The following is a 24,411-nucleotide window of genomic DNA, read 5'->3' as shown; positions in this document are numbered from 1 at the left end:
CCTTAATGCCCCTGAGTTCCAAAAATGATGACGTGAAACTCTCCCACAATAGAAGACTCTACAACTTTTACTTGTAAATAAGTACAAAAAGGTCTTTTCTTTAAACAAACATAAGATGACTAATTCTTTAGGACATTTTAAACTAGTTATATTTCTATCATGTGTTTTTTATTAAGAAAAGCTGATTTTTTTCCTTAAAAGGATGCATATTTTCCTATTTAATAGAGAAATGTATCATTCATAATCCCATCCTATTCACCACAGTTGACCATTTTTACTTTTCTTGTATCTTTTTTTTTTTTAAAGATTTTATTCATTTATTTGACAGAGATTACAAGTAGGCAGAGAGGCAGGCAGAGAGAGAGGAGGAAGCAGGCTCCCTGCTGAGCAGAGAGCCCAATGCGGGACTCGATCCCAGGACCCTGAGATCATGACTTGAGCCGAAGGCAGCGGCTTAACCCACTGAGCCACCCAGGCGCCCCACTTTTCTTGTATCTTTTAATAATATTTACAAAATGTTTACAGATGATTAAATCCATTTTTACCAAACATGTAATTAAAAATATCTTCCCAATTAAAAATATCTTCAGACTTCATAATTAATAACTTAATAGTTTCAAAGTTTCCTAGTGGGTAGATGTTGCATAATAAAATAATCCTAAATATAACCTGTCTTTCAGTAACTCTGGATCAGGTCATTTACACGCATCATTTCTAAACTTCCGAACTTACCAAGTAGGTATTGTTTTCTTCATTGTACAAATGAAGAAACAGGAGTTAAAGCACCTTTTCCAAAGTCACACAGTCAAGGCTGAACTGACATTCAAGCCTGGAAACCTAGCTCTGACTCAATATCAAGCTGCCAGCCTCTGGCATACATTATTATTTAAATATCCATTATTTTTTTAGAATTTAGAATGCTTTCAGTTTTTCACTTAAAAAATGTAGTAAATATCCTCATGCATTCTTTCTCTCTTTTTTTTTTTTTCTCCTTTTAGAATCTCCTTTTTGCATGGCATTACTGAAATAAAGGAAAACCACTTTTGTGCCTATTGATATATATTAAATCTTAACCTTTTAAATTGACATTAAAATTTAAATCTGCCTGACACTTCTAACTTTCCTGTAGACTCAGGGTTGCTGCAGGGTCAAAGCTCCTCCATACTCCTTTCTTTTCTGCAACAAGAGAGTCCTGACTGAAACCATGTCATCAAAGGGTTTTGATTTTAAGGACTCATGAGTGAAGAGACAATAGGAGAAGCCCTGGATGTTGTCATGGGCAGGAGGCATCTTCCAGCCTGAATGGGTAGAAATCGTAGGAGGTAAAGTTTTGAACCAGCACAGGCAATAAACATCTAAGAGTCAGCCAGTCCAAAGCCAGAAAGGGCTGCGATGGGCAGCTTTGGCCTCCCGTCAGGAGGTGCTGAAGCATGGGCTGGTGGTCACTGACAGAAGATTCAGGTGACTCAAACACGCAGCCAGGACTGAGAACCACTTCTGGGGCCAACAGCTGTTAAACTTCGACATGTCTCAGAATCACAGAGGGAGTTTGTCCGGGGTGGGGAGGCTTGGACAGAAATTGGAGTCACTAGTTTTAGGGTTGGAGCTACATTTTAAACAAGTTTGTCAGGGGATCCTCTTTGAGTTATGAAGACAATACCCTGCAAAACCTGTCCTAAGCTCATTCTGTTCTTGGTTTCCACGGGGAAAGCAGGGAAGATTTAAAAAAAAAAAAAAAAAGTGCTTAGAGAGTGAAATCTGTTCCAGCTGTGGGTTTTTCCTTCCTACTAATCCTGATGACCTAGATGCCCCTCCGTCATAGCTAACATTCTGGAATTGCAGATGCATCGCCAAAATACTCCCTGTTCCTTTCTTGCCGGATGTTTGTTTCTTGGTTCCAACTTTGCTGTTACTACTAGACTAAGAATGGAAAACAGCCACCCAGACCTGGATGACAGCACAGGGACGGTGGGAACCAGCTAGGAAGCATAAAGAGTCACCATGGCCAACATCACAGGACAGTTGTGTTCATGGGCAGCACAGGTGTCCCCAGTCTCCACGTCCCTACCCATGACAGACAGCGATCATTGACCATGGCTGAGACTTGTCAGAATGCCTCAGATTTAGCATGAGAGACACAATTTATTTGGTGTCCAGATCTGAGGAATTACTAGAAAGCCGAGAAGCCCCAAAAGGTAACAAAGCAAAGGCAAGGAAAAGGCTGAATAGAGTATTGGAAAATCTTTTCAGAGACTGTGGTTAGAAAGATAGCAACTTCTGATTTGTTTCAAAAATAAGTTTTCAACAGTATTTATTTAATTACTCCATTATTTATTTATAATATTTAACTTACTTAAGAAGGTTATATAGTCTTTCCTAAACTGCATATTCAAGAGGTCAGTGAGTATTAATCTCAAAACCAGAAAAACTCTGGTGACATTTAATTATTAACTGACCCTGTAATTATATCACCATCTGTATTTATTAAAGAGTTATATTGTGTGGAAACATGAGAAAATCAACCAAATTATAGAGTAAAATTTTTTTCTCTAGAGCATTTGAAAAATATATTACTTTTCATAGTTGCCAATGATTCAGAGGTTCCTAAAGATACTGGGGATGGAGGGGTGCTAATTAGGGCTTTTATTATTAAGACCCTGAATAAAATGAGTTTGTTGTGCTGATCTGAAAAGTATCATCTGTGTATTTGGATGAATGGCTTTCTCTCACTGGCTTAGTTTCTTTATTTTTAGGTGGGGATGGAAATATCTACTTTTTTCCTGGGGAGGGAGTATTGAGTGAATTTGTTTCTGTATCATTAATATAAAATATATTAAAGCCAATGAAATATAGCCTATAATTCTTTCCTGGTGATACTCCTTTTGGAATTACCATTGTTTCTATGAAACTAAGTTTGTTCATTCTTGAGCTGCTAATATTTGAGACTGTGAGGGAGTCTGCTCAAGCTAGAGTATTATGTGTTACAAATCCAAAAACAATACACACCAAACATTTCTGCAAATGTGTGTCCTGAATGTTCTTGTTGACTGTAGGTCACTGTGATGGTCCCCTCCCCATCCCAAGTAACTCAGTGAACAATTTGCCTGTCTATACCTAAAAGTCAAGGGTTCTGGATGTTGCTGGGGTTTTTTCCTTGGCAGGAACACTTGGAAATCTTAAACAATTTAAATATCAACTGACTTATGTTCCTCTTACCCTTTCGTGGAAATGTCAAGCATTCATATTTTCAATACTAATGAACAACCACCAATTGTTTTAATTTCATTATTTTCTCAACTGAAAGAGTGCTTACAGAGCACACAAATAGCTAGGGTTTCTTTTTATAGATCTCACTGTGAGCCTGAAACAAGTTTAGATTGAAAGACAGAAAAGAACTCAGATTTTTTTTTTGCCCCGAATATAATTCTCCTGAGTCAGCTAGCCTTCTTCATCCCCCGCTGAAAACACAGACCCCAACGAGAGGATTCAAAACTAAGGACTTACAGAGTCCTCAGAAAGTCACTCAAGTCATTTGCTCAGCTCTCAACAGGAGTGAATTATATTCACTCCGTCGGAAATTTCTACCCACTCTTAAAATACTCAGAGAAAGTTCTGCCACCTCAAAAGGTAACAAATTCCAGGAGTGATAATTTGGCTTTCTCTTCAGGACCCAGCACCCAGCACACCAGAGCACAAAACTTGGATTGTAGTTATTCTGAAACTTGATCTAGAGGGTGTGGTTTGCTGAACAAAGTCTTCCACTGACTCACTTCTCTGCAGGAGGAATGTTGGAGATTTTGGAAGGAACATTTGCCTTCTAGCAATACATATCTACTTCACTTCACTGAATGACTTCCTCTAAATCCGGATGAGTAATTAATTGTGTCTTCCAGAAGGCTATTATTACTTTCTTTCTTGATCCTGAGGAATAGTTTAGGAGAATAAGGTTGAGTATGTGGCCCATGTTGCTATGTTAGAAAGACAGAGGGAGCCACATGTGACCCTCGGCTCACAGGGATTTGCCTACAGATGCTTGTAGGCACCCACCATGCAGCCACATGGTCTAGCACTGCTGAAAGGGCATGGAGCCACTGTCAGGGCGAGAGAGGGTGAGAGCGTGTGACCAGTCCTTATTCTCTGCCATGTGTTCTTTGGCTACAGTTTATGGCTTTCCTGACATAGGGAAAACAAAGCAAGGATCTCCTCCTGAGGGCTTCTCCCTGTCACCTGGGCTTTTTTCTAGAAGTTGGGTAACCTTCTTGTTCAGGAATGGCCCGTTCTAGGAAACCAAGGAGAGAGCTAGGCTTTAATCATCTGAACGTTGCCATCTCCCACTCACTGTGCCTAAAATTCCTTCCGAATTCAGTCTCATTTTTCTGACTTCGTTTATATGGAAAGAGCTTGGCTCTACTCTGTCTTCAGTGTGTTTGATGAGAGAAGTGTGCACCTACCTGTTTAATCTGTACTGATTGTGGAACTCTCTTTCTTTCACCGCATTATATTCGTTTTGATACTTGAGAAGTTGTTCTCGCATTTTAGAGACCTCGGTGGTGAACGCCTCAGGAAAATCATCGGCTTGCTGCAGGTGAAACTGCTGCTGTCGTATTTGCTCCGTGAAGCGTTTGGCATCCTCTAGAAGTTGGACCTCTGACTCTTGCGTGCTGGGTTCCATGAAACAGAGATTCAAATGATGAGAAGGAGGTACTTTTAACACCCATAGTAGCTCGCCTGGGGGCCTAGCAGGGAGAGGAAGGAACATGTCCACACTACTCCCGGTTCCTTTCATTCCCAGGTTCAGTTCAATTCAGTGACATTTTTGTGCCAAGTACTGTACTGGGTACTGGAGGTGAGTAGAGCTCATAGTCTCACAAGGGGAATGGATGGAATAGGCGCCTAAAGCACCAGGTGACAAGTACTACCCCTAGTGTCTAGATCAAGACGGTGGGAGAGACAGAGCACTGTGTTGGATGGGAATGCGGTATTTGTACTTGACTTTTAGGAGTAATCATGACTCCCCAGACTGGCAGGTGTGTTGATGATAGGAACTAGAATGGGTCCTCCCTTCAACTGGCCCAGCAATGCTGGCTTTCTCTAATTCCTGAGTTCTCCTGATCCAACTGTAAGAAAATTTTTTCCTCCTTAGTGAACTAAGAAAGATCAAAGTTTTCTAATGACACTTTACTAGGAAACCAGGAAGAAAAATTCTCCTTTAAAATTGTGGACCTCAACTACCTTACAGAGTTCTGATCCTATCTTCAGTGTCTGGCTAGAGCTGGACTTGAATATCACAGTTGAGGGCGATTCCCTATCTGGGAGCTCTTGCCTCTGTCAAGGAAAAAAGGTTCAGTATCTGGCAAGAAGCAGATCTGAATGGACACAGAAACTAGACTTGGTGGAATCTTCTAAAACTCCCCCAACCTCTGCTGCAAGCTGGAGGCAGCTGCAGCCTCATCAGCAGACTTGATTCATCTTTCTCAGAAACCCAGCTGCCTCATACTAGCTATCTCTCCTCTATGGAAGCAGGACTGGCGCCATTTCTTGTGTTAAAGCCAGCACTGCTCTTTGGTGCATGCCCTACCAAGCTTCCTCACCAAGAGAAACCTTCAGGGGTCTCCTCACGTGCAGAGATGCCCAATGACTTGATCAAGGCTGTCTTGACTGAAGTCACCTGCTCCACCCATTTCCTCTGGCTTTAACATGTCATTTGTTCAATAACATCTAGTGAAACATTTCCTGGGACATAATATGTTCCAGACACTATGTTAGATCCCAAATAGCAATAGTGGCGACCGTGATAACATGGATAATTTCTATTAATGAAAGCTGGAGTTATTTCTTAACCATTCCATTTCCTTGCATGTCAGTCTAAAGTTGCTTGGTCACCTTAATCTGATCTTCACCTGTGGAGTCGTGAAGCATTGACTTGTGCCACAGTGTCTGATCTCCCCCAGAAAAAAAGTGGACAAGGTGGCTAGGGTTCTAACCAGAACACAAATGCTAATTTACCCACGTGGATTTGAAACACAGTGTCAGCAGAAGAGAACTTAACTTCTATAACGTGGTTCCAATGAAAAACTCAGTGGGTTTCAGTTCAGCATTTGCAGTCTGTGCCTGCAGTGCTAAAACCTCAGCAGCAAGAGTGGAGAGTGTGTCCTCATGCCGCTCTCACCCAGCACATAGGAGTGGGAGAGGGTGGTGGGTGTTCGTAATGACAAGAGAGGGAACTAAAGGGTCAAGAGGAGGTAAGATGTGGGTAGCAGAAGGGAAGTAAGGGTTTTGCAACACAACCTGGAAGTAGGAAGAAACAACGACATAGCCTTGGTCCTACACTGTTGTCCGTCACTGGGGCCTAGGGAACTGAACTGTGGGCCAGGGAAGGAGGAAGCCAAATCAGCACGCCACAAAGCATGCCCTGAGAACTGCATGGGTCCCTTTCCCCCATTTATGTTGAAAAAGCTTACCCCAGCCTTTCCATCTAAATCTTCCAAGTTCCTGAGTCTTGAGAACTATGTGTACACACTGGCAGTCAGCGCCAGTTGTGGGAAATGGAGTCTCCATGAGGGATGGGGGTGAGGAGTTAGCTGGAGGCTGGCACTGAGGAAGAGGAGGAGGAGCCAGAGCTGGATGGTTGTCAGGAACGCGGGTGGAGCTGAGTAAGTAGGTGGCGGAGTGAGAATGAAGAGCTTGTAGGAATGTAGCCTTGCTCTCCTGGTGCTTCACTCTTCCCCCAGGCTCCCATCCTCAAAGTAGCCAAATGGACTCTGGGCACAGAATGAAGTAGGGCTAATGTTTGAAGATGGGGGAGCGGATGGATGGGGAATGGCAGGATGGAGTTTCTATTCATTGCTGTCTCTCTCTGGCTTTGAGTGAAGACATCATACAAGGTTATGAGGCAGGAGGTTGTGGGGAAAATGAAGAAGGAGGCTGGGAATAGTAAGAAGTAGCAGCAGAACTGCATTTCCCTTCTTTCTTCATTCTCCTTCTCCCTGATTCCCAGTGGTTCATAGCAGGTGCTTAGAAAACTTTGTGGAATTATCCTGGGGAAGCCTATTCTCACCTGCTGCTTACTGTGATGAGGCTAAGGGGAGTAGACTAGGGTAGGTGGAAGGGGTAAGAAGACCAGTGTCTCAGCAGATGTAAGCTGAGGTTGTGCTCGAACCTATACCTCTGAGTGGTAGAGAGAGATGGGGAGAGAGAATCCTACAAGAGTGTCCTGTAGCAGATAATGTCCGTGTCACACCAAATCCCACTCCCCACCTAGCCCACTCTGGGGGTCATCTGTAGCTTTGGTGGACAGTTACCATACACACTGACAGCCCCTGTGTTCCTCTGCCTGAGAGCTTTCTCTGGCCACAGGAACTTGCTTGGCTTCTCAGGGGGCATTGCTAGAAGTGCCAGGAGATCACCTCCCTAGGAACAATCGTTAATCAACAAGGGATGGAAAAACAATGGGCAAATAGCCCAGTTTCCTCACCCTTTGTTGGGAGAGTTCAGAGGTGTGTTCCACACCCTTAGAGTCCTCAGTGAGACAGTCAGCCCCAGGGCAAACCTACAGAGAAGCACACTCCTGGATAGATTCCTCCCTTCCCCATTTCACTTCCCCATCCTCCCCTGAAAATTTCCGGTATCACTTCTCAAACCAGTTGAACTCAAACCTTGGCCTTGAGGCCTGCTTTTGGGTGAATAAAAAATAAGATAGATCCCATCACACACACACACATAAACACACACACACACACACACACACACAGAGAGAGAGAAATACAAATATGGTAAAAGATGTCTCCACATGAATGCATAACCTACCTTACCACGGTGTCATGCAGCAAGGTGTACTTGGCTTTTAACTCTGCCATTCTGGTTCCAGGAAGTTTTCCCATACTGTGTAACTAGCAAAGAGAATACAAGATCACTGTTAGCCATCACCCTTCTTATGCTTAAAGCAGAGACAAAATGGATACAGGGATATCTTATAAAATCTTTCCATCCAACATTAGAGAAGAAACATACCAGGCAATATGGTGCATTGCAAAGATGCTGGGTGTTTGGAGAAAATGGTTCTATTCTGCCTCTTGTAATCTCTTTGTTCCTGATCAAGACTCTTACCTCTCTAGACTATGATATCTTCATCCGTAAATTGAGGGAAGGAATTGAGCTAAATTCTTCCAATTCTAAAAAACATACTTCTAGATTTAGCAAGCAGCCTGAATAGTATAGATGACTAGAATGGCTGCTGTAAGTTGAGAGAACTAATAATTACCAAGCAACTATTACGGGCAACTATTGTACATCAAGTATTTCTTTGTCAGAAAGGTTTTGTGAAGTAGGGATTATGTCCATTTTAAACTAAAGTTGAGAAAGTTAAGTGATTTGTTTCAAAGTTAAAAAGCTGGTTAAAGGAAGTATCAGAATGTAAACCCAAATGGTCCAGCTCCAAAAATCCATGATTGTTCACCTGTCCCACAGTCTCTCTGCCTCTACAACCAAAGAAGCACGCAAGTTTATTTGGTACATAAAGTGATATTATCTTTTCCTTTTTCATTTCTGGTAAAAGAACGTTTGATTTGTCCTCTGAGTTCATAGTATAGGATAAATAGTTAATAGGATAAATAGTAATAGACATCAGAGTACAACATGAAATGCTGACATTTTACTATAATGAGATGAGCATTTGTGTTAGGTTTGACTTTAAGTGAACTGCTACTGACATAGTATGAAAAAATGGAACTAAAGAAGAGATTTGTGTTTATCAATGCCATGTTCGTTGTTCTTACCTCCAAAATATTTCTTGAGTCTCTCTGTTTTCATCTTCTTTCCCTGGCCCCACTCATCCAAGTCCCATCCCATCTCAACTAGACTACTACAAAACTTCCCACTGTCCCCCTCCCCATCCCTGCGTCCACTCAGGCCCCCATCTGTCTACATTCCAGGGAGATTTTTTGAAAAATCAAACAAGGTTTTGCTATGCTGAATTTTCAAGACTCAAGTGAAACAGAATTCAAGACCCTGGAGATGACCCCTGAGGTCCTGTATGACCCTGCTACCTCCCAGTCTCCTTTCAAAACCCACTCCTCAAGCTTTTAATGCTCCAGCCACACTGGTTTCCTTTTAGTTCCATAAATGCATGAATCTCTGTCCTTGCCCTGGGCCTCCATGTTGGCCATTCCTCACTTTTCTCGGACTCCAATTATTTCTTCATAACTCAGTTTCCTTTTAAGATCTTATTTATTTATTTTATAGAGGGAGCGCACGCACAAGTAGGTAGAATGGCAGGCAGAGGGAGGGAGAAGCAGGCTCCTCCCTGAGCAGAGAGGCCCATGTGGCTTGAAGCCTGGACCCTGGGATCGTAACCTGAGCTGAAGGCAGATGCTTAACTGGCTGAGCCACCCAGGTGCCCCCAAACCTCAGTTTCAATATCAATCCAGAGTCAGGCCTTTTCTGATTTCTAAATTAAGATAGACACCCACACATACCACTGACCCCAAAAGAATGCTGTACTTCATAACATATAACATATTACATCTGTAGTAATAAATATATTTACGTGACTCAACCACCTGTATAAGCACCGCGAGGAAAGTGCCTGAGTCACCAGTTCTTCACGGTGTCCTCAGCCAGTAGAGACCCAGGACAGTGCAACTACTCGGCAAGCACGTGCCGTGCAAGCAAACTGATGAGATGGGAAGGTTGGTGTCTTCACAGTGGGTTTTCATGTCTCTCTACCCAAATCAGGGTAGAAAAAGCATTATAATATGCACTGTGGAACCTTCTCTCTTTCGTGAAAGTGTTTGAGGTCTTCTGCAAGGAACTTACCAGATATGGGGCCCCATCCTCACAACCCTGATTTTCTATATATGGGTGATGTACGGTAAACAAGATTTCTCTTTTTTAGTTATTTGCATTCTGGTCAGTTAATATACAATGTAATATTAATTTCAGGTGTACAATTTAGGGATTCAACACAAACAACACCCAGCACTCATCACACCAAGTGCCCCCTGCCTTCCTTAACCCCTGTCACCTATTTCACCCATCTCCCCTCTGGTGACCATCAGTTGTTCTCTGTACTGAAAATGCTATTTCTTGGCTGTTCTCTCTCTTCCCACCCTACCCTCCATGATCATTTGTTTTGTTTCTTAAATTCCACATACCAGGGAAATTATATTGTATATGTCTTTCTCTGACCAGCTTTTTTCGCTTAGCATAATACTCTCTAGTTCCATTCATGTTATGGCAAATGGCAAGATTTCATTCTTTTTTATGGTTGGGGAATATTCCATTGTATATACCCACCGCATCTTTATCCATTCACTAGTGGGTAGACATTTGGGCTCCTTCGATAATTGGGCTGTTGTTGATAGTGCTGCTATAAGCATCAGATGCATGTATCCCTTTAGCAATTTTGTATTCTTTGGGTAAATACCTAGTAGTGCAATTGCTGGATCTTGGGGTAGTTCTATTTTTAACTTTTTGAGGAGCCTCCCCACTGGGTAAAGAAGATTTTTAAGCCCTTTGAGGAGGTTTTACTTCCTATATCAAATATTTTGAAATGTATTAATATGTCACCTTACATATAATTCACATGTAATTTCTTAAGCGCTGAATTGCTATTGGTAGGCTGACCTCATGGTATATTTTATAAATATTTCATAAAACACATTAATTTTGTTTCTTCAGTTTTCTTTCTGCATTTTTAGTTAATATGTAATTTACTTCAGATTGCAAACATTTTCACTAGTTCCTAAAATCAGTGTAAGCCATTAGCACTGCACCTTTAAGGCCTAATATGTTAAACAGCAACAAAAAAAGCTTTGCATATGGGCCCTCTTAAAGGAGAAAAATTACTGGGAAAAAATTATGAAAATGTAAGGGTGTAAATGTGTGTGCATGTAATATGAAGACCATGTGGGTACCAGCCTCATAATTAGGCAACAAGTTAACTGCTCTAGGTAAACTATTGGATAAGGTAATTATGGACTCTTATGTTTAAAAACACATAATGTACTTATAATTTTGTTTTCGTGCTGAAATTACATTACCTCTCACCTACTGCCCTGCATAATGGAAGCAGAAGCAAATGTGACCTAGGTCCTCCCCCCAGGAACTCACTGTTTGAGAAGATAGACGTAAAAGAAAGTACAGAACACTCACTCTCCACTCAGTAGTTTTATTGTTAGTAAATAACCATATTTGGTAGTATGCCATTATTTTCTCTATATTTTAAGTGAAAGCAGATGAGTAAGATTATAAATTATAGACCACTTCCAGGGTTGGAACTTCCAGAATGGTCATTTGAAGAGCTTGATGAATTTTCTCCCTCAAAGAAACATTGACTCAACCATCAAAAGTAACTAACACAACCTTAGGTCAAGGAAGAGTTCAAGGATTTCGGCCAGAGCAACTGTGTAAATGCAGTTGCCATCAACTGAGATGGGGAAGGCTATGTGAAAGGAGTAGATTGGACAAGGGGAGGAATTAAGAACCCGTCTTGGAGGTGATAAATTTGAAATGCTGTTTAGATATCCAGGTAGACAGTGGGATATTTGGTCTGAATCTCAAGAGAAAGGTCAGAGTTAGAAATATAAGTTTGGAACTTCTCAGGGTAAGAGATGGTATTTTAATCCGCGGGAATAGATCGGATCACCAAGAGAATTAGTGTTAATTAGAGTCATACCCACTAACATTTGCATTGCGTTTTCCCATTCACCAAGCACTTCCACATTGACTGGACAATTGTGAGAGTTAAGATTGAAAATCTCATTTGGATTTGAAAGAGAAAAGTGAATGAAAGACTAAGAGTAATATGAGAAGAACGCTGACTGCCCAGCACTTTACAAACAACTGGACTTGGAGGATGAGGTTGACAAAGAGAGTTTCGATGCTGTCATCTGAGAGACCATAAATATGTGGGGATGGGAAGGGGCATGAAGAGAGGTGATGATAACTACCGTTTTGAATATGGTGAGTTTCCAATGCTTTGAGGACATCCGGATGATGTAGGAGAAAGAATGAGTTTTTTAGCAAAGCCAAGCACTACTTCTACTTCAAGACTCAATTCAAATATTACTTCTGCCAGCAAGTGTCCTCCTTCTGGCCTCCTTGGCCTGAGTTAGTCTTCTCCCTATCTCTGTCTACTGACTGTGGCTGCTGCATGAGTATAAATGAAAGAGAAAGTAAATTTAAAGTGGAAGATAGCTGTGCTCACTATTAAATCACCCATACAAAGCTAAATTTAATCCCGAAACAGAGACTTGAACACGGGACCTTCAGATAAAAAGTCTGATGCTCTTCTCAACTGAACTACACAGGACAGATGTTGTTTAGGGTTCGAACTTGTCATGAGTAATAAATAAGTCTTTGAGATCTAATACAAGTATAATGAATGCAAACAACAACATTGTATGATGATCATCATCTTGCTAAGAGACTAGATCTTAATTCTTCCAACCACTAAAAAGAAATGATAATTATATGATGTGACAGAGATGTTATTTATCACAAGGGCAACCAAATACAACATATAAATACATCAAATTAACATGCTGTATACCTTGAATTTATACACTCTTATATGTCAATATGTTACAATAAAAATTAAAATTAAAAATTAAAAATAAAGCAGAAGAAATAGGAAGGGATAGGTGAATTAGCATATTATTTACTGTAATTAAATAAATATTCATTGAACACCTATTTTGTATCAGGCACTTTGCTTGATGCTATGAATACAATAATTGTTAAAGTATCAATGCTCTCCTCCCCAATTTTTTATTTAAATTCTAGCTAGTTAATATACAGTGTAATATTGGTTTCGGGAGTAGAATTTAGTGGTTCATCACTTACATACAACACCCAGTGCTCATCATAACCAGTGCCGTCCTTATACCCATCACCCACTTCGCCCATCCCACTGCCCCCCTCCCCTCCAGCAACCATCACTTTGTTCTCTGTAGTTAAGTCTGTTTCTTGGTTTGCCTAAGGACAGGTAAAATATTGAGATGTATCTATTTAACAAAATCCAAAACTCAGTAAGAACAGTAGCCAACCGTGGCATTTGAACCAGGAACTGTACCCATTACCCCAGCCCTATGTGTGGAAGAGCTATTCTGGGCAGCCTTAGCAGCCAGTGAAGAGCTGATCTGCCCCACCTTCCTATTTATTGCTAAAGACCTCTCCAGGTGGGTGGGGGCAAAGTTCAAAATAAAAGCAAGAAGAAAATATCTACACAGAGACATCAGAGGCTGCACACTGTGGGGGAGACACACTTCACAGATTAGTCCAGCCAAGTCACTAAACAAATAAATGAACAGCAGTAACACAAACCCAACAGCAACAACAAGAAGCCTTGGGAGAATCAGAAACCAGAGTTGTTAACAATGTATTATGTAAAATGACTAGTTATCAACAAAACAATTATGAGTCCTTCAAAGAAATAGGGGGAAAAAGGGCAAAAACTCTTTTGGGAGGGGTGCAGATGTTGGAATTAATGAAGACTTCAAAGAAGCTATTATAAATATGTCCAAATAATGAAAAGAAACCATATTTAAAGAATTAAAGGAGAATATGATGGCAATTCATCAAATAGTGAATATTGATAAGGTATTGATCTAGAAGGCTAAGAACTAAGATGATAAAGTTATGTTCTTTGGGTCAAAAGAATGTATGATTTTTATATTTTTATGTTTGCCTATCTGTATTTTCTAATTTTCTCCAAACCATGTATTGCTTTTCATAATAAAAGGCTATTAAAATATGCTTGAAAATTATTGCTGTAAACAGTAGGGATTCAGAGCAGAATTTCAAACTGGAGAGGGCTGAGTTCAGATCCTACTGGCAGATACAACCAGATTCTAGTTCAGTCTTAATGAAAACTCAGTACTAAGTTGAATCTTTTCTAAAATACCAGTTATTTGCAACCCAATGGCAGGTGGGCCATGGGTACATGTTGGCAGGTTTTATGACTACAGAAAAAGCAGGAAGGCAGGAGAGACTTCCTTTCCTATTTATTGTTTCTGTCACCCCAGTAGCCAAACTGCCTTTGATGCCTACAAATCAGTGAAGAAAGCTGATGGGGCAAAACATCTGGTATACCTTTGTAGTTTCTACATAAATTGAAAAAATTTAAGTCAGTGATGTTTAGAAAGAAGATTGATAAGCTATCTTTTATTTGGTCTACTCTTCTAAAAACAAGTCTGTTTTTAAAAGATCAGGGGGCGCTTGGGTCGTTCAGTAAGTTAAGTGTCTGCCTTCAGCTCACGTCATGATCCAAGGGTCCCGGGACTGAGCCCTGCATTGGGCTCCCTGCTCAGCGGGAAGCCTGCTTTTCCCTCTCCTTCTGCCTGCTGCTCCTGCTCCTTGTGTGCTCTCTCAGTCAAATAAATAAATAAAATCTTTTTTAAAAAGAAAAGAAAAAGATCAAACTGTGAAGAATGGATTCTAGCCTTCTTAAAAATAAAATTCATAATCTGGATATAATATAGATCTAACAGTGACTCTTCTGTGAAACTGTAAAATGTCTCCATAAGTGAGTCTACCTCTGGTTGGGAATTTCAGGCTCAATTCTAGAGGATGAAATGCTTCACTTATCAGCATGAACATGGAAAAAATGGTTGTTTTCACACTGCATGATACAAATGGGCACAGAAACCAAGTTTGTCATGTTTTAAAAATGCAGGATCTAAGGCATAGAGTGTAAGACTCAACTGAAATTGTCAAAGAGTATACATAAGGAAAGGTTAGAAGTAATGTCATGAAGTTCATAAATATGATTTCACAATAGATAATTGTGTTACTGAATTGCCTTGGTGGTAACTGAGACTGGAAGGAAACATTTACTCTAGAGCTGAAAGTTTAACAAGGGTTCATGATTCATGGGCAACGTGTAATGATATGGAAAAAATTTCAAACATGGAAATTCTAGGACATTCCAAGGAAGTAAGAACTTTCACCAAGTGAACTTAATGTGGAAGGGGGTCAGCATGAGGAAACAATTAGGTGTTTGTGTGGGTGTGCGCAGGGAACCACAGTGACCATGGTTATTAACCTATTTGATTCTTGTTGCCTCTGTGACACTACCTACTGGTTTGGTCTTATCCTGATAAATGGCTGCCTTTGGGGGCCAAAACTCGAAAGCATAAACCTTGCCATCCTTGTCTCCTACACACACTCTCCCTTTCTCTGCTAGAAATAAACAAGATGGCCATTTGAAACAGTTTTCAAATGCAACTGAGCTCTTAACAATGCTTTGTCACTCACTGTTGTTTGACTTTTCACCAAACAAAATTAAATTACCTGAACTCATCCTCTACGTCAACGGACCCATTTATCTGCAGTCACACCTACACTTAACTTCTTTTCCCAAATCTCAAAAATGAAGTCCTCCTTTCCTCTTGGTTAGGGCAAACCTATCCACCTGTGTTTTCAAATATATTCTCTCCTAGCTTGTCCTAGATGTTAAAGCATCGGCTATACCTTTCTTTCCTTTACAATCTCTATTTCTCCATCTTAATTGGCTCAGCCTAATATTGTAGTCAAGTACATCACAAGTGGACTTCGATTTGTATTCCAGCCCTACCACTTTTTTTTTTCAAATTCCAGTGTAATTAGTGTACAATGTTACATTAGTCTCAGGTGTACAGTAGAGTGACTCAACAATCCTATACATTACTCACTGCTTATCATGATAAGTGTACTCTTAATCCCCTTCACCTATTTCCCCTGTCTCCCCACCCACCTCCCTTCTGGTAACCACCAGTTTTCTATATTTGAGTCTGTATTTTCGTTTGTCTCTTTTTCCTTTGTTTTGACCAGCTCTACTACTAATTCACTTTGTAACTTGGAGTCATATTTAATCAATCTGTCCCTCAGTTTCATCAGCTGTAAAAGACAAAAGTCAACCAAACTTCATAAGTCTGTAGTGAAAACTAAATGAGTAATTTATACGTAAGGTTTTGGTATAGTGTCAAGTACACAAATAAGAGCTTAATTAATGGCAGGTATTTTATTATTATCATCATTGACATTATCCTCAATCTACAAATTTGCTCAAGTCTTTCTCATTTAAAAAAACAAACAAACAAAATCCACATTGGGTGCTATGCTCCTATCTCTGTCTCCTTCACTCTCATTTCAGCTTTTCTCAAAGAAGTCAGCTCAGCTCTGTATCTCCACTCTCTTACCTTCCAGTCCCTCACCAGCTCATAGTCATTGGTCTGTTAGCACTTGACCAAACTGATTAATTCACAGATGACTTTCTCATTTCTCTGGCTGATTTTGAGATTTTTCTCTTAACCCCTGTCTTCCAGTACTTTGTGTATGATTTATCTGGATATGGTTTGCTTCTGCCTGAGATCTGCCTGAGATCACAGATCCACAGTGTTGGATCTGTGAGTTCATAGTTTTCATCACATTTAGAAAAATTTCAAATGTTGGTTTTTCAAATATTTTTTCTGTCCCCCCTCCTCTCCTTCTGCAACTAATTATTCATATGTTTGGCCACTTGATGTCCACAGATCACTGCTGTTGTCTTGATTTGTATTTTACACTCCTTTTTCTTTGTTTCATTTTGAATAGTATCTATTGTTACATCTTAAAAATCCACTAATCTCTTTTTCTTTTAGTGTTTAATCTGCTATTAACCCCATCCAGTGGATTTTTTATCTCAAATACTGGATCTTCATCTTTGGAAGTTTGATTTGAACCTTTTTACAGCTTTCTCTTTTCTCATTATGTTTATGCTTCCTTCCACCTTTTTTTTCCAATATTCAAAATCTCTGTATCTGTTCTGATGTCCTTGTCTATTAATTCTATTTCTGTTCCACTTTATTGTTTGATTGTTTTCATTATAGGTCATATTTTCCTGCTTCTTTGCATGCCAGACATTGCCAATTTTATGCTATTGGGAGATGGATTTTTTAAAATATTCCTTTAAATATTTTGGGACATTGTGAGTCATAGTTAAGTTACTTGGAAACAGTTTGATCCTTCCAAGGCTTTACTTGTGATCTTTGTTAAGGAAGTCCAGAATGATCTTTTGTCTAGGGCTAATTTGGCAGCACTACTGAGTCAATACCTTTGTACTCAGTGCCCACACATTAGGAGGTCTTTGTATTCTGATTGGTGGCAACGTGAACTATTAGCTCTGTGTGAGCTTCAGGTGTGGTTCCACCCCTTCCTCTCTGGGAGTCCTGTCTCTAGCCGCAGCAGTATCCTAACAAGCATGCACGGATCAGGATTCCTCTGCAGATCTCTGGAGCTTCTGCCCGCTGACACTCTTCCCTCTCCTCACCTATCTGTTTTTGCCAACTTGGCCTCCCTGAATCATCACAAATCAGCAAGACCACCTGGGTCTGTTTGGGTTCCCCTCCCTATGCTATCCCTTGGAAACTCTGAGCTGTACGATGGCACAATTATAGATCTCCATTCACCATATACCCCAAGAGATTACTGTCCTGTGCAGTCTGTTGTCCAAAGTCTGAAAACCACTGTTTCATCTCATTTGATTTTAGTTGTTTAAGGTAGGAGGATGTATCTGGGTCCTGTTACTTCATCTTAGTTGGAAATGGAGTCCCAGTGATCTCTTAATTATTATATTCAAATGACATTTCTCTGTCCTTAGGTTACTTGATAAGTTTATAACATTTATTACTACTGACCTATTTATAGTTCATCATTCCTGGTACTCTCTCCTCTTCCAGGTCCTGTAATACATAGTCTCACAGTCGTCTCTCTTACTTTTCTGTTTTCTTCTCTGGTCCTCCCTTTAAAAGCTGGTGCCATCTAGGATTTGGTCCTTATCTTTTCCCTTTTTATATTATTTATTTTCCCCAGGGCCTCTTATTCACTCCCAGATTCTAAGATACCCCCTAACAGCTTTGTAAGAAAACAACTTTTTCAGTTCTGCAGGCTGTTGGAATAGCTAGAACTTTTTTTGGTCCACGAACTTGTAAGACTATGGGAGTTAGGGTTAGAGAGTAATAAACATTTTTGTCCAACATCTGGAATACATGAAATTGTTTATTTAATACAGTATCAGTGTTCAGGTATTGTGATCATTTTTTTAGACAGAAACTTCTCATGTGGCATTTTATCCTTTAATAAACAAAATATGTAATTCTTTATGGAGCATATGCAAGAGATAACTAACCACTTACCCCAACTTCAAGTCTTGTCTCCTTTGAATATGCCCCTCTGTGCTGCCAGCAAAACACAATTTTCACCTTGTTTAAGCCCTTCAAAGGATCCCATCATCTTCAGGAATAACTCTAGGTCCCTTAACATGGGCTTTCATTATCTGGCAGCTACCACCCTCTCCAAACTGGTCTCCTCCCTTTCTAAACCTCCTATAACCATTTCAGTTCTATGTCACCACCTGTGCTGGGCAGAATGATGCTCTTCCCTTTGACCCCAAAGGTGTCACATCTTAATCCCCTGTGACATACCTAGTGATATGTTACTTTACATGGCAGAAGGAACTTTGCTGATGTGATTAAGAGTGTGGACCCTGAGATGCAGAGATCATTGTGGATTACCTGACTGGCCCAATCATAGGAGTACTTAAAGCAGAAGACCTTTCCTCGCCAAGTTAGAGAGATGAAATAGAAGGAGGAGGAAAGATTGCAAGTGTGAGAAGGACTTGGCCTACTAGAGGAAGAGGGTCATGGGACAAGGAATGTCTGTAGCCTCTAGAAGCTGGAAAAGGAAAAGAACCAGATACTCTGGTAGAGCCTCCAGAAAGAATGCAGTCCTGTCTACACCTTGATTTTAGCTCAGTGAGAACCCTGTTGAACTTCCAACCTACAGAATTATAAGATCATAAATTTTTGCTGTTTAAGCCACCAAATTTGTGGTAATTGGTTAGGAGAGCAGTAGAGAATGAGACAGTTCCCAACCCTACCACGTCTTCCCTGATCTTCAATTTATTTTTCTCTTGTCTGCTCAGAGAACTCTTATTCGCCCTTTAAAACATCTCAGTGGTCATCACCTGATACCTCCAGGCAGGATCACTTATTTTTCTCTATTTTTAGATGCATCTATTACAGTACACATTGTACACTACTATCAAAATACGTTTTAACATGTTTCTCCCTCTAGGTTGTGTATTTTTTGGTGATGGAAACAGTACCTTACTCATCTTTTTTTTTCCTTTTTTAAAAAATTTTTTATTATTTATTTATTTATTTATTTATTTTTAAAAGATTTTATTTATTTATTTGACAGGCAGAGATAACAAGCAGGCAGAGAGAGAGAGGAGGAAGCAGGCTCCCCGCTGAGCAGAGAGCCCAATGCGGGGCTCGATCCCAGGACTCTGGGACCATGACCTGAGCCGAAGGCAGAGGTTTTAACCCACTGAGCCACCCAGGCGCCCCCAAAATTTTTTATTTTTTTATAAACATATAGTGTATTATTAGCCCCAGGGGTACAGGTCCGTGAGTCACCAGGTTTACACCCTTCACAGCACTCACCATAGCACATACCCTCTCCAATGTCCATAACCACACCACCCTCTCCCTCCCCGCTCCCCCCAGCAACCCTCAGTTTGTTTTGTGAGATTAAGAGTCTCTTATGTTTTGTCTCCCCCACCCATCCATCTTGTTTCATTTATTCTTTTCCTACCCCTCAAACCCCCCACATTGCATCTCTACTTCCTCATATCAGGGAGATCATATGATAGTTGTCTTTCTCTGGTTAACTTATTTCACTAAGCATGATACCCTCTAGTTCCATCCACGTCATCGCAAATGGCAAGATTTCATTTATTTTGATGGCTGCATAGTATTCCATTGTGTATATATACCACTTCTTCTTTATCCATTCATCTGTTGATGGACATCTAGGTTCTTTCCATAGTTTGGCTATTGTGGACATTGCTGCTATAAACATTCAGGTGCACGTGCCCCTTTGGATCACTATGTTTGTATCTTTAGGGTAAATACCCAGTAGAACAATTGCTGGGTCATAGAGTAGTTCAATTTTCAACTTTTTGAGGAACCTCCTTGCTGTTTTCCAGAGTGGTTGCACCAGCTTGCATTCCCACCAACAGTGTAGAAGGGTTCCCCTTTCTCTGCATCCTCGCCAGCATCTGTCATTTCCTGACTTGTTCATTTTAGCCATTCTGACTGGTGTGAGGTGATATCTCATTGTGGTTTTGGTATGTATTTCCCTGATGCAGAGTGATACGGAGCATTTTTCACGTATCTGTTGGCCATCTGGATGTCTTCTTTGCAGAAATGTCTGTTCATGTCTTCTGTCCATTTCTTGATTGGATTATTCTTTGGGTGTTGAGTTTGCTAAGTTCTTTATAGAATTTGGATACTAGCCCTTTATCTGATATGTCATTTGCAAATATCTTCTCCCATTCTGTCAGTTGTCTTTTGGTTTTGTTAACTGTTTCCTTTGCTGTGCAAAAGCTTTTGATCTTGATGAAATCCTAATAGTTCATTATTGCCCTTGCTTCCCTTGTCTTTGGCGATGTTCCTAGGAAGAAGTTGCTACGGCTACCTTACTCATCTTTGAGCCTCAGCACGGGGCTTGGTATCTCGTAAGGGCTCCATAACGTTTGATAACCTGTTCCTGATCTAAGCTTATCTTAAAACAAATGATACAGTTGTAAAAACTCTTGTTCATTCACTTGTCAGAGAAGGTGGGTATAAAAGAGGAATTAGGGCAAGATAACTTGGCCTGAAGATAGACTCAAAAGAGCAGAGAATGTGACATACAAAACCAGCTCCCTCACCCACAGCTTCTCTTCTCCCTTCTGTGTGGTTGGCAAGGCACATAGGTTGAGCAGAGAGGTCTGGGACTGTTCCCCCACAGCTGTCTTATCCCTCCTCTGGTGGCCCACCCCAGGAATTCAAGGGAGAGGCTCCAAGGGACAAACAGGACCTCCCAAGAGTTAAGGTATCAAGTGCAGTGGACATTGTGGATGAGTAATGTGATTGCTTAGCTATGTAAGACTTCAAATTTAAGTTATACTAATTTTAAGATAAGATGTGCGCCAAATAAAAAAAAAAAAAGCATGCCTCAGCATGTACATGCTAGAGGGTAGCATTCCTTTAAAACATTCAGATTTGTCCCACTGAAGCTGCAGTTGCTTGGAACTTTATCAATCATTTGTCCCTCATTTAAAATTTTGCCCCTTTCCTTCCAAAGATCACGAGGAGGAATGGTAGCAGGTTGGAGCAGCGATAAGCCTGGGAGGCAGGAAATGAGCCAGATGAAATTCACATGCTTCTTCAAGAGCTTCAGAGGGTGAACAAATGACAAATAGCAAAGAACTTAACAGGGCTAAAGACATGAGGGGCAGTCACATAAGGGTCAGAACAGAATCATAGTCAGGAAACAGCCAGGTTAAAACTAGCGAATGACTAACATCACAAAATAGGAGCCAGAAGAGTAGGGATCAGGGGCAGGGGTGGCATGGGCCCCAGAAAGCATTGTGTTGCCAGTGGACTCTGACCAATCAGCTTTCGGTCTTTCACATGCAGAGCCCCACCTTGAGTGCACCTTTAATGATCTTGAGTGGGTTTAGACAGTGAGAACTCTGAAAAGCCGGGTCCTTAAGGGCCAGGGCATTTCTCACGTAAGGATTGTAAATGTGTGAAGGTCACATCCACAGCTGACCATCGTTCATCTCACTTCATAGTTCACAGACCAAAGCCCTGCCCTGACCCTGTCCTCCCGGGGCTGGCTCCCTGGACCCAGCTGATCTCTCTGCTGCAGAGCAGGTATGGGTGCCCACCATCAGGCCTCCTCTGGTGTGTCCACAGCACTGCCCCTCCCAGCTGGCTGCCAGCCAGGGACCCCCAGCTCTGGGCCAGGAGGTGATAGGGAAGGGATATAACTTCTCTCCACAACAAAGAAACTTGGGACTTCTGGAGTCCACCTTCATGTTTTGAAGATGCTTCTGCCCACAGGGCTCTTGCCAGTATTCACAGCAGCGCCCTCCACTTCCCCTTCTGGCAGGCAGATTGTGGGGGACAATAAAGTCTTTCACTGCTGATTGCAGAAGTGTTCTTTAAAAAAGAACAAAAACCCAAAGTTGCAGCTTGAATTTCCCCATTGATACCATAAAATGGAAACTTGGGAGCAGAATATGGGGATGTTTGAGCTCCACTCTTGCTTTTTGCTTTTTTTTTTTTTTTCCCAAGAACATTTTTTACTTGATCCATACTTCAGAATATATGGTTCTAAAAGATATACATATAAAACATTTCATCCAAGAAAAATAGAATTACACATTTTCCTCAAGTACACGTAGAAGAATCCCCTGGTTAAATCACATAAAAAGAGACATAAAATTTAAGAAGACTGAAATCATACGAAACATATTTTCCAACCACAATGGTACAAAACTAAAGATTAGTTTAGTAATCTTTAATGAAACAAAGATGGAAAGTCATATGAAATATTTAATATGTGAGTATTAAACAACATACACACATTGCACAAGCAATGGGTCAAATAAGAAATCGAACAGCAAATCAAAATAGGTCTGTGTTTTTGTCTCAAAACAAAAGAGAGGGGCACCTGGGTGGCTCAGAGGGTTAAGCCTGCCTTTGGCTCAGGTCATGATCTCAGGGTCCTCGGATCGAGCCCCACATCAGGCTCTCTGCTTGGCAGCGAGCCTGCTTCCCACCCTCTCTCTGCCTGCCTCTCTGCCTACTTGTGATCTCTCTCTGTCAAAAAAATAAATAAAATCTTAAAAAAAAAAAACAAAAGAGAAAGAAAACACAATATTCTAAAAATATAGAATGCAGCAAAAACAGATATTAGAGTAAAATTTATTCTATAAACATTTATATTAAAAAGAGTTCAAATAAACAACATCATACCATAAGGAACCAGAAAAAGGAGAAACTTAGCTGAAATTTAGTAGAGGAAGGAAATAACAAAGAAAACTCAGAAATAAATAGAGACCAGAATAAACAGTAACAAAACATCAAAAGTAATGACCATTTTTTCCAAAATAATAAACAAAATTGGCAATATTTTAACTATATTAACTAGGAAAGAAAGAAGACTCAAAAACCAAAGGGAGAGATGAAGAGAAAACAGAACAACAGATACCATAGAAACACACAGTGTGATAACAGATGACTATAAACAATTCTATACCAACAAATCAGATAACTTAGGAAAAAAAAAACCAAGTAATTTCTAAAACACACAAGTTATCAAGATTGAATTATGAATCTTGCTTGAATCCAAGAAATAGAACATCTTCTTAGACCAGTAACAAGGATGAAAGTTGAGTTAGTAGCAATCAAAATCTCTCAGCACAGAAAAGCCCAAGACCACAAGGTTTCACTGGTGAATTCTACCAAACATTTAAAAAAAATAATTATCTTAATCAAAATGTTACAAACAGGGGAACAGAGGGAACTCATTCAAAATCATTCTGTGAGGCCAGTATTACCCTGATATCAAAGCAGGATAAAGACAATACGAGAACAAAAAAAATCTAGTTTGTCTGAAATAAGTATTACTACTTCAGCTTTCTTTTGACATACATTTGTGTTATAAATGTCTCTCTACCCCCACACCTCCCACTTTCAATATGCAGGTGTCTTTTGGTCTAAAGTGAGTCTCTCGTAAGTTCTACTCTTGTTAGTTCACTGGTAAGGGGGCTTTAAATCCTGGCAGCATATTTGGACCAGCCATTTCATTTTTGTTAAATTTATTCCAAGTATTTTATCTTTTTTGATTCCATTATAAATGGAATTGTTTTCACAATTGCATTTTTAGATTGTTTATGGCTAGAGTACAGAAGCCATTCAATGTTGTTCACTAAAATTATTAACCATGAAAATAGAGGACAGCCCTCATCACCCTGCATTTTTATGTGTTCTATCAATGTTTAAATTAGGGCAGAATATCTTTGACCCTCTTGTTCATTTGATGTATCCTGGCCATCTAGAATAGGCTGATACTAAAGTACAAACAAGTATTTAATAAATGAGGTCACTATATCTCATACCTTCCTCAAAGTATACACCTTTTCAGGGTTGAAGTCTTGCTCACATGTCTATCTACCAGACAAAAAGCTCTCTGGAGGCAGGGATCACTTTAGTGCCACAAGAACCTAGCATAGTACATGGCACCTGGCAGGTGCTCAGCACGTGTCTGAAGAACCGAAAAGTCTCTAGCATGGTGGGGGTGTGACATGAAGGACTGAATATCTCACAAAAGGAAATTTCAACATACAGCTTTCCCTCTCACATACACGTGTGAATTGGGCCTAATGATCACCAAGGACATCACCAAAAGAAAATAAAGAGGTCAGTCTAGGAGGGACACCAGCAGCCTGGGGGGTGTTTGTGTGTGTGTGCATGTGTGCATGTAGGTAAGAGGACATAAACTTGATATTGATTATGGGAAATTTATGGATTGATTGACTACATGTGGAATATT

The 24,411-nt window shown here is 40.4% G+C and overlaps 1 protein-coding gene across 5 annotated transcripts in view; it reads right to left on the bottom strand.

The window, feature by feature from the left end:
- The window catches only part of CCDC146 (coiled-coil domain containing 146), a 122,838-nt gene that overhangs the window by 32,338 nt on the left and 66,089 nt on the right, over positions 1-24,411 (bottom strand). For 4 of the 5 annotated variants that reach the window (XM_044245877.1, XM_044245875.1, XM_044245878.1 and 1 more), the window contains exons 3-4: positions 7,807-7,889; positions 4,452-4,661 (exon numbers count right to left, since the gene is read on the bottom strand). In XM_044245877.1, the coding sequence (XP_044101812.1) occupies positions 4,452-4,661; positions 7,807-7,889 (293 nt within the window). Of the gene's footprint in view, positions 1-4,451; positions 4,662-7,806; positions 7,890-24,411 lie in introns of those variants that run through there. The other variant, XM_044245880.1, reaches the window with a different exon arrangement.

The sequence above is a fragment of the Neovison vison genome, chromosome 4, assembly GCF_020171115.1.
Source record: "Neovison vison isolate M4711 chromosome 4, ASM_NN_V1, whole genome shotgun sequence".
Classification (NCBI taxonomy): domain Eukaryota; kingdom Metazoa; phylum Chordata; class Mammalia; order Carnivora; family Mustelidae; genus Neogale; species Neogale vison.
The sequence above is the reverse complement of the archived record's forward strand: the minus strand, read 5'-3'. Positions and strand labels throughout refer to the sequence as shown.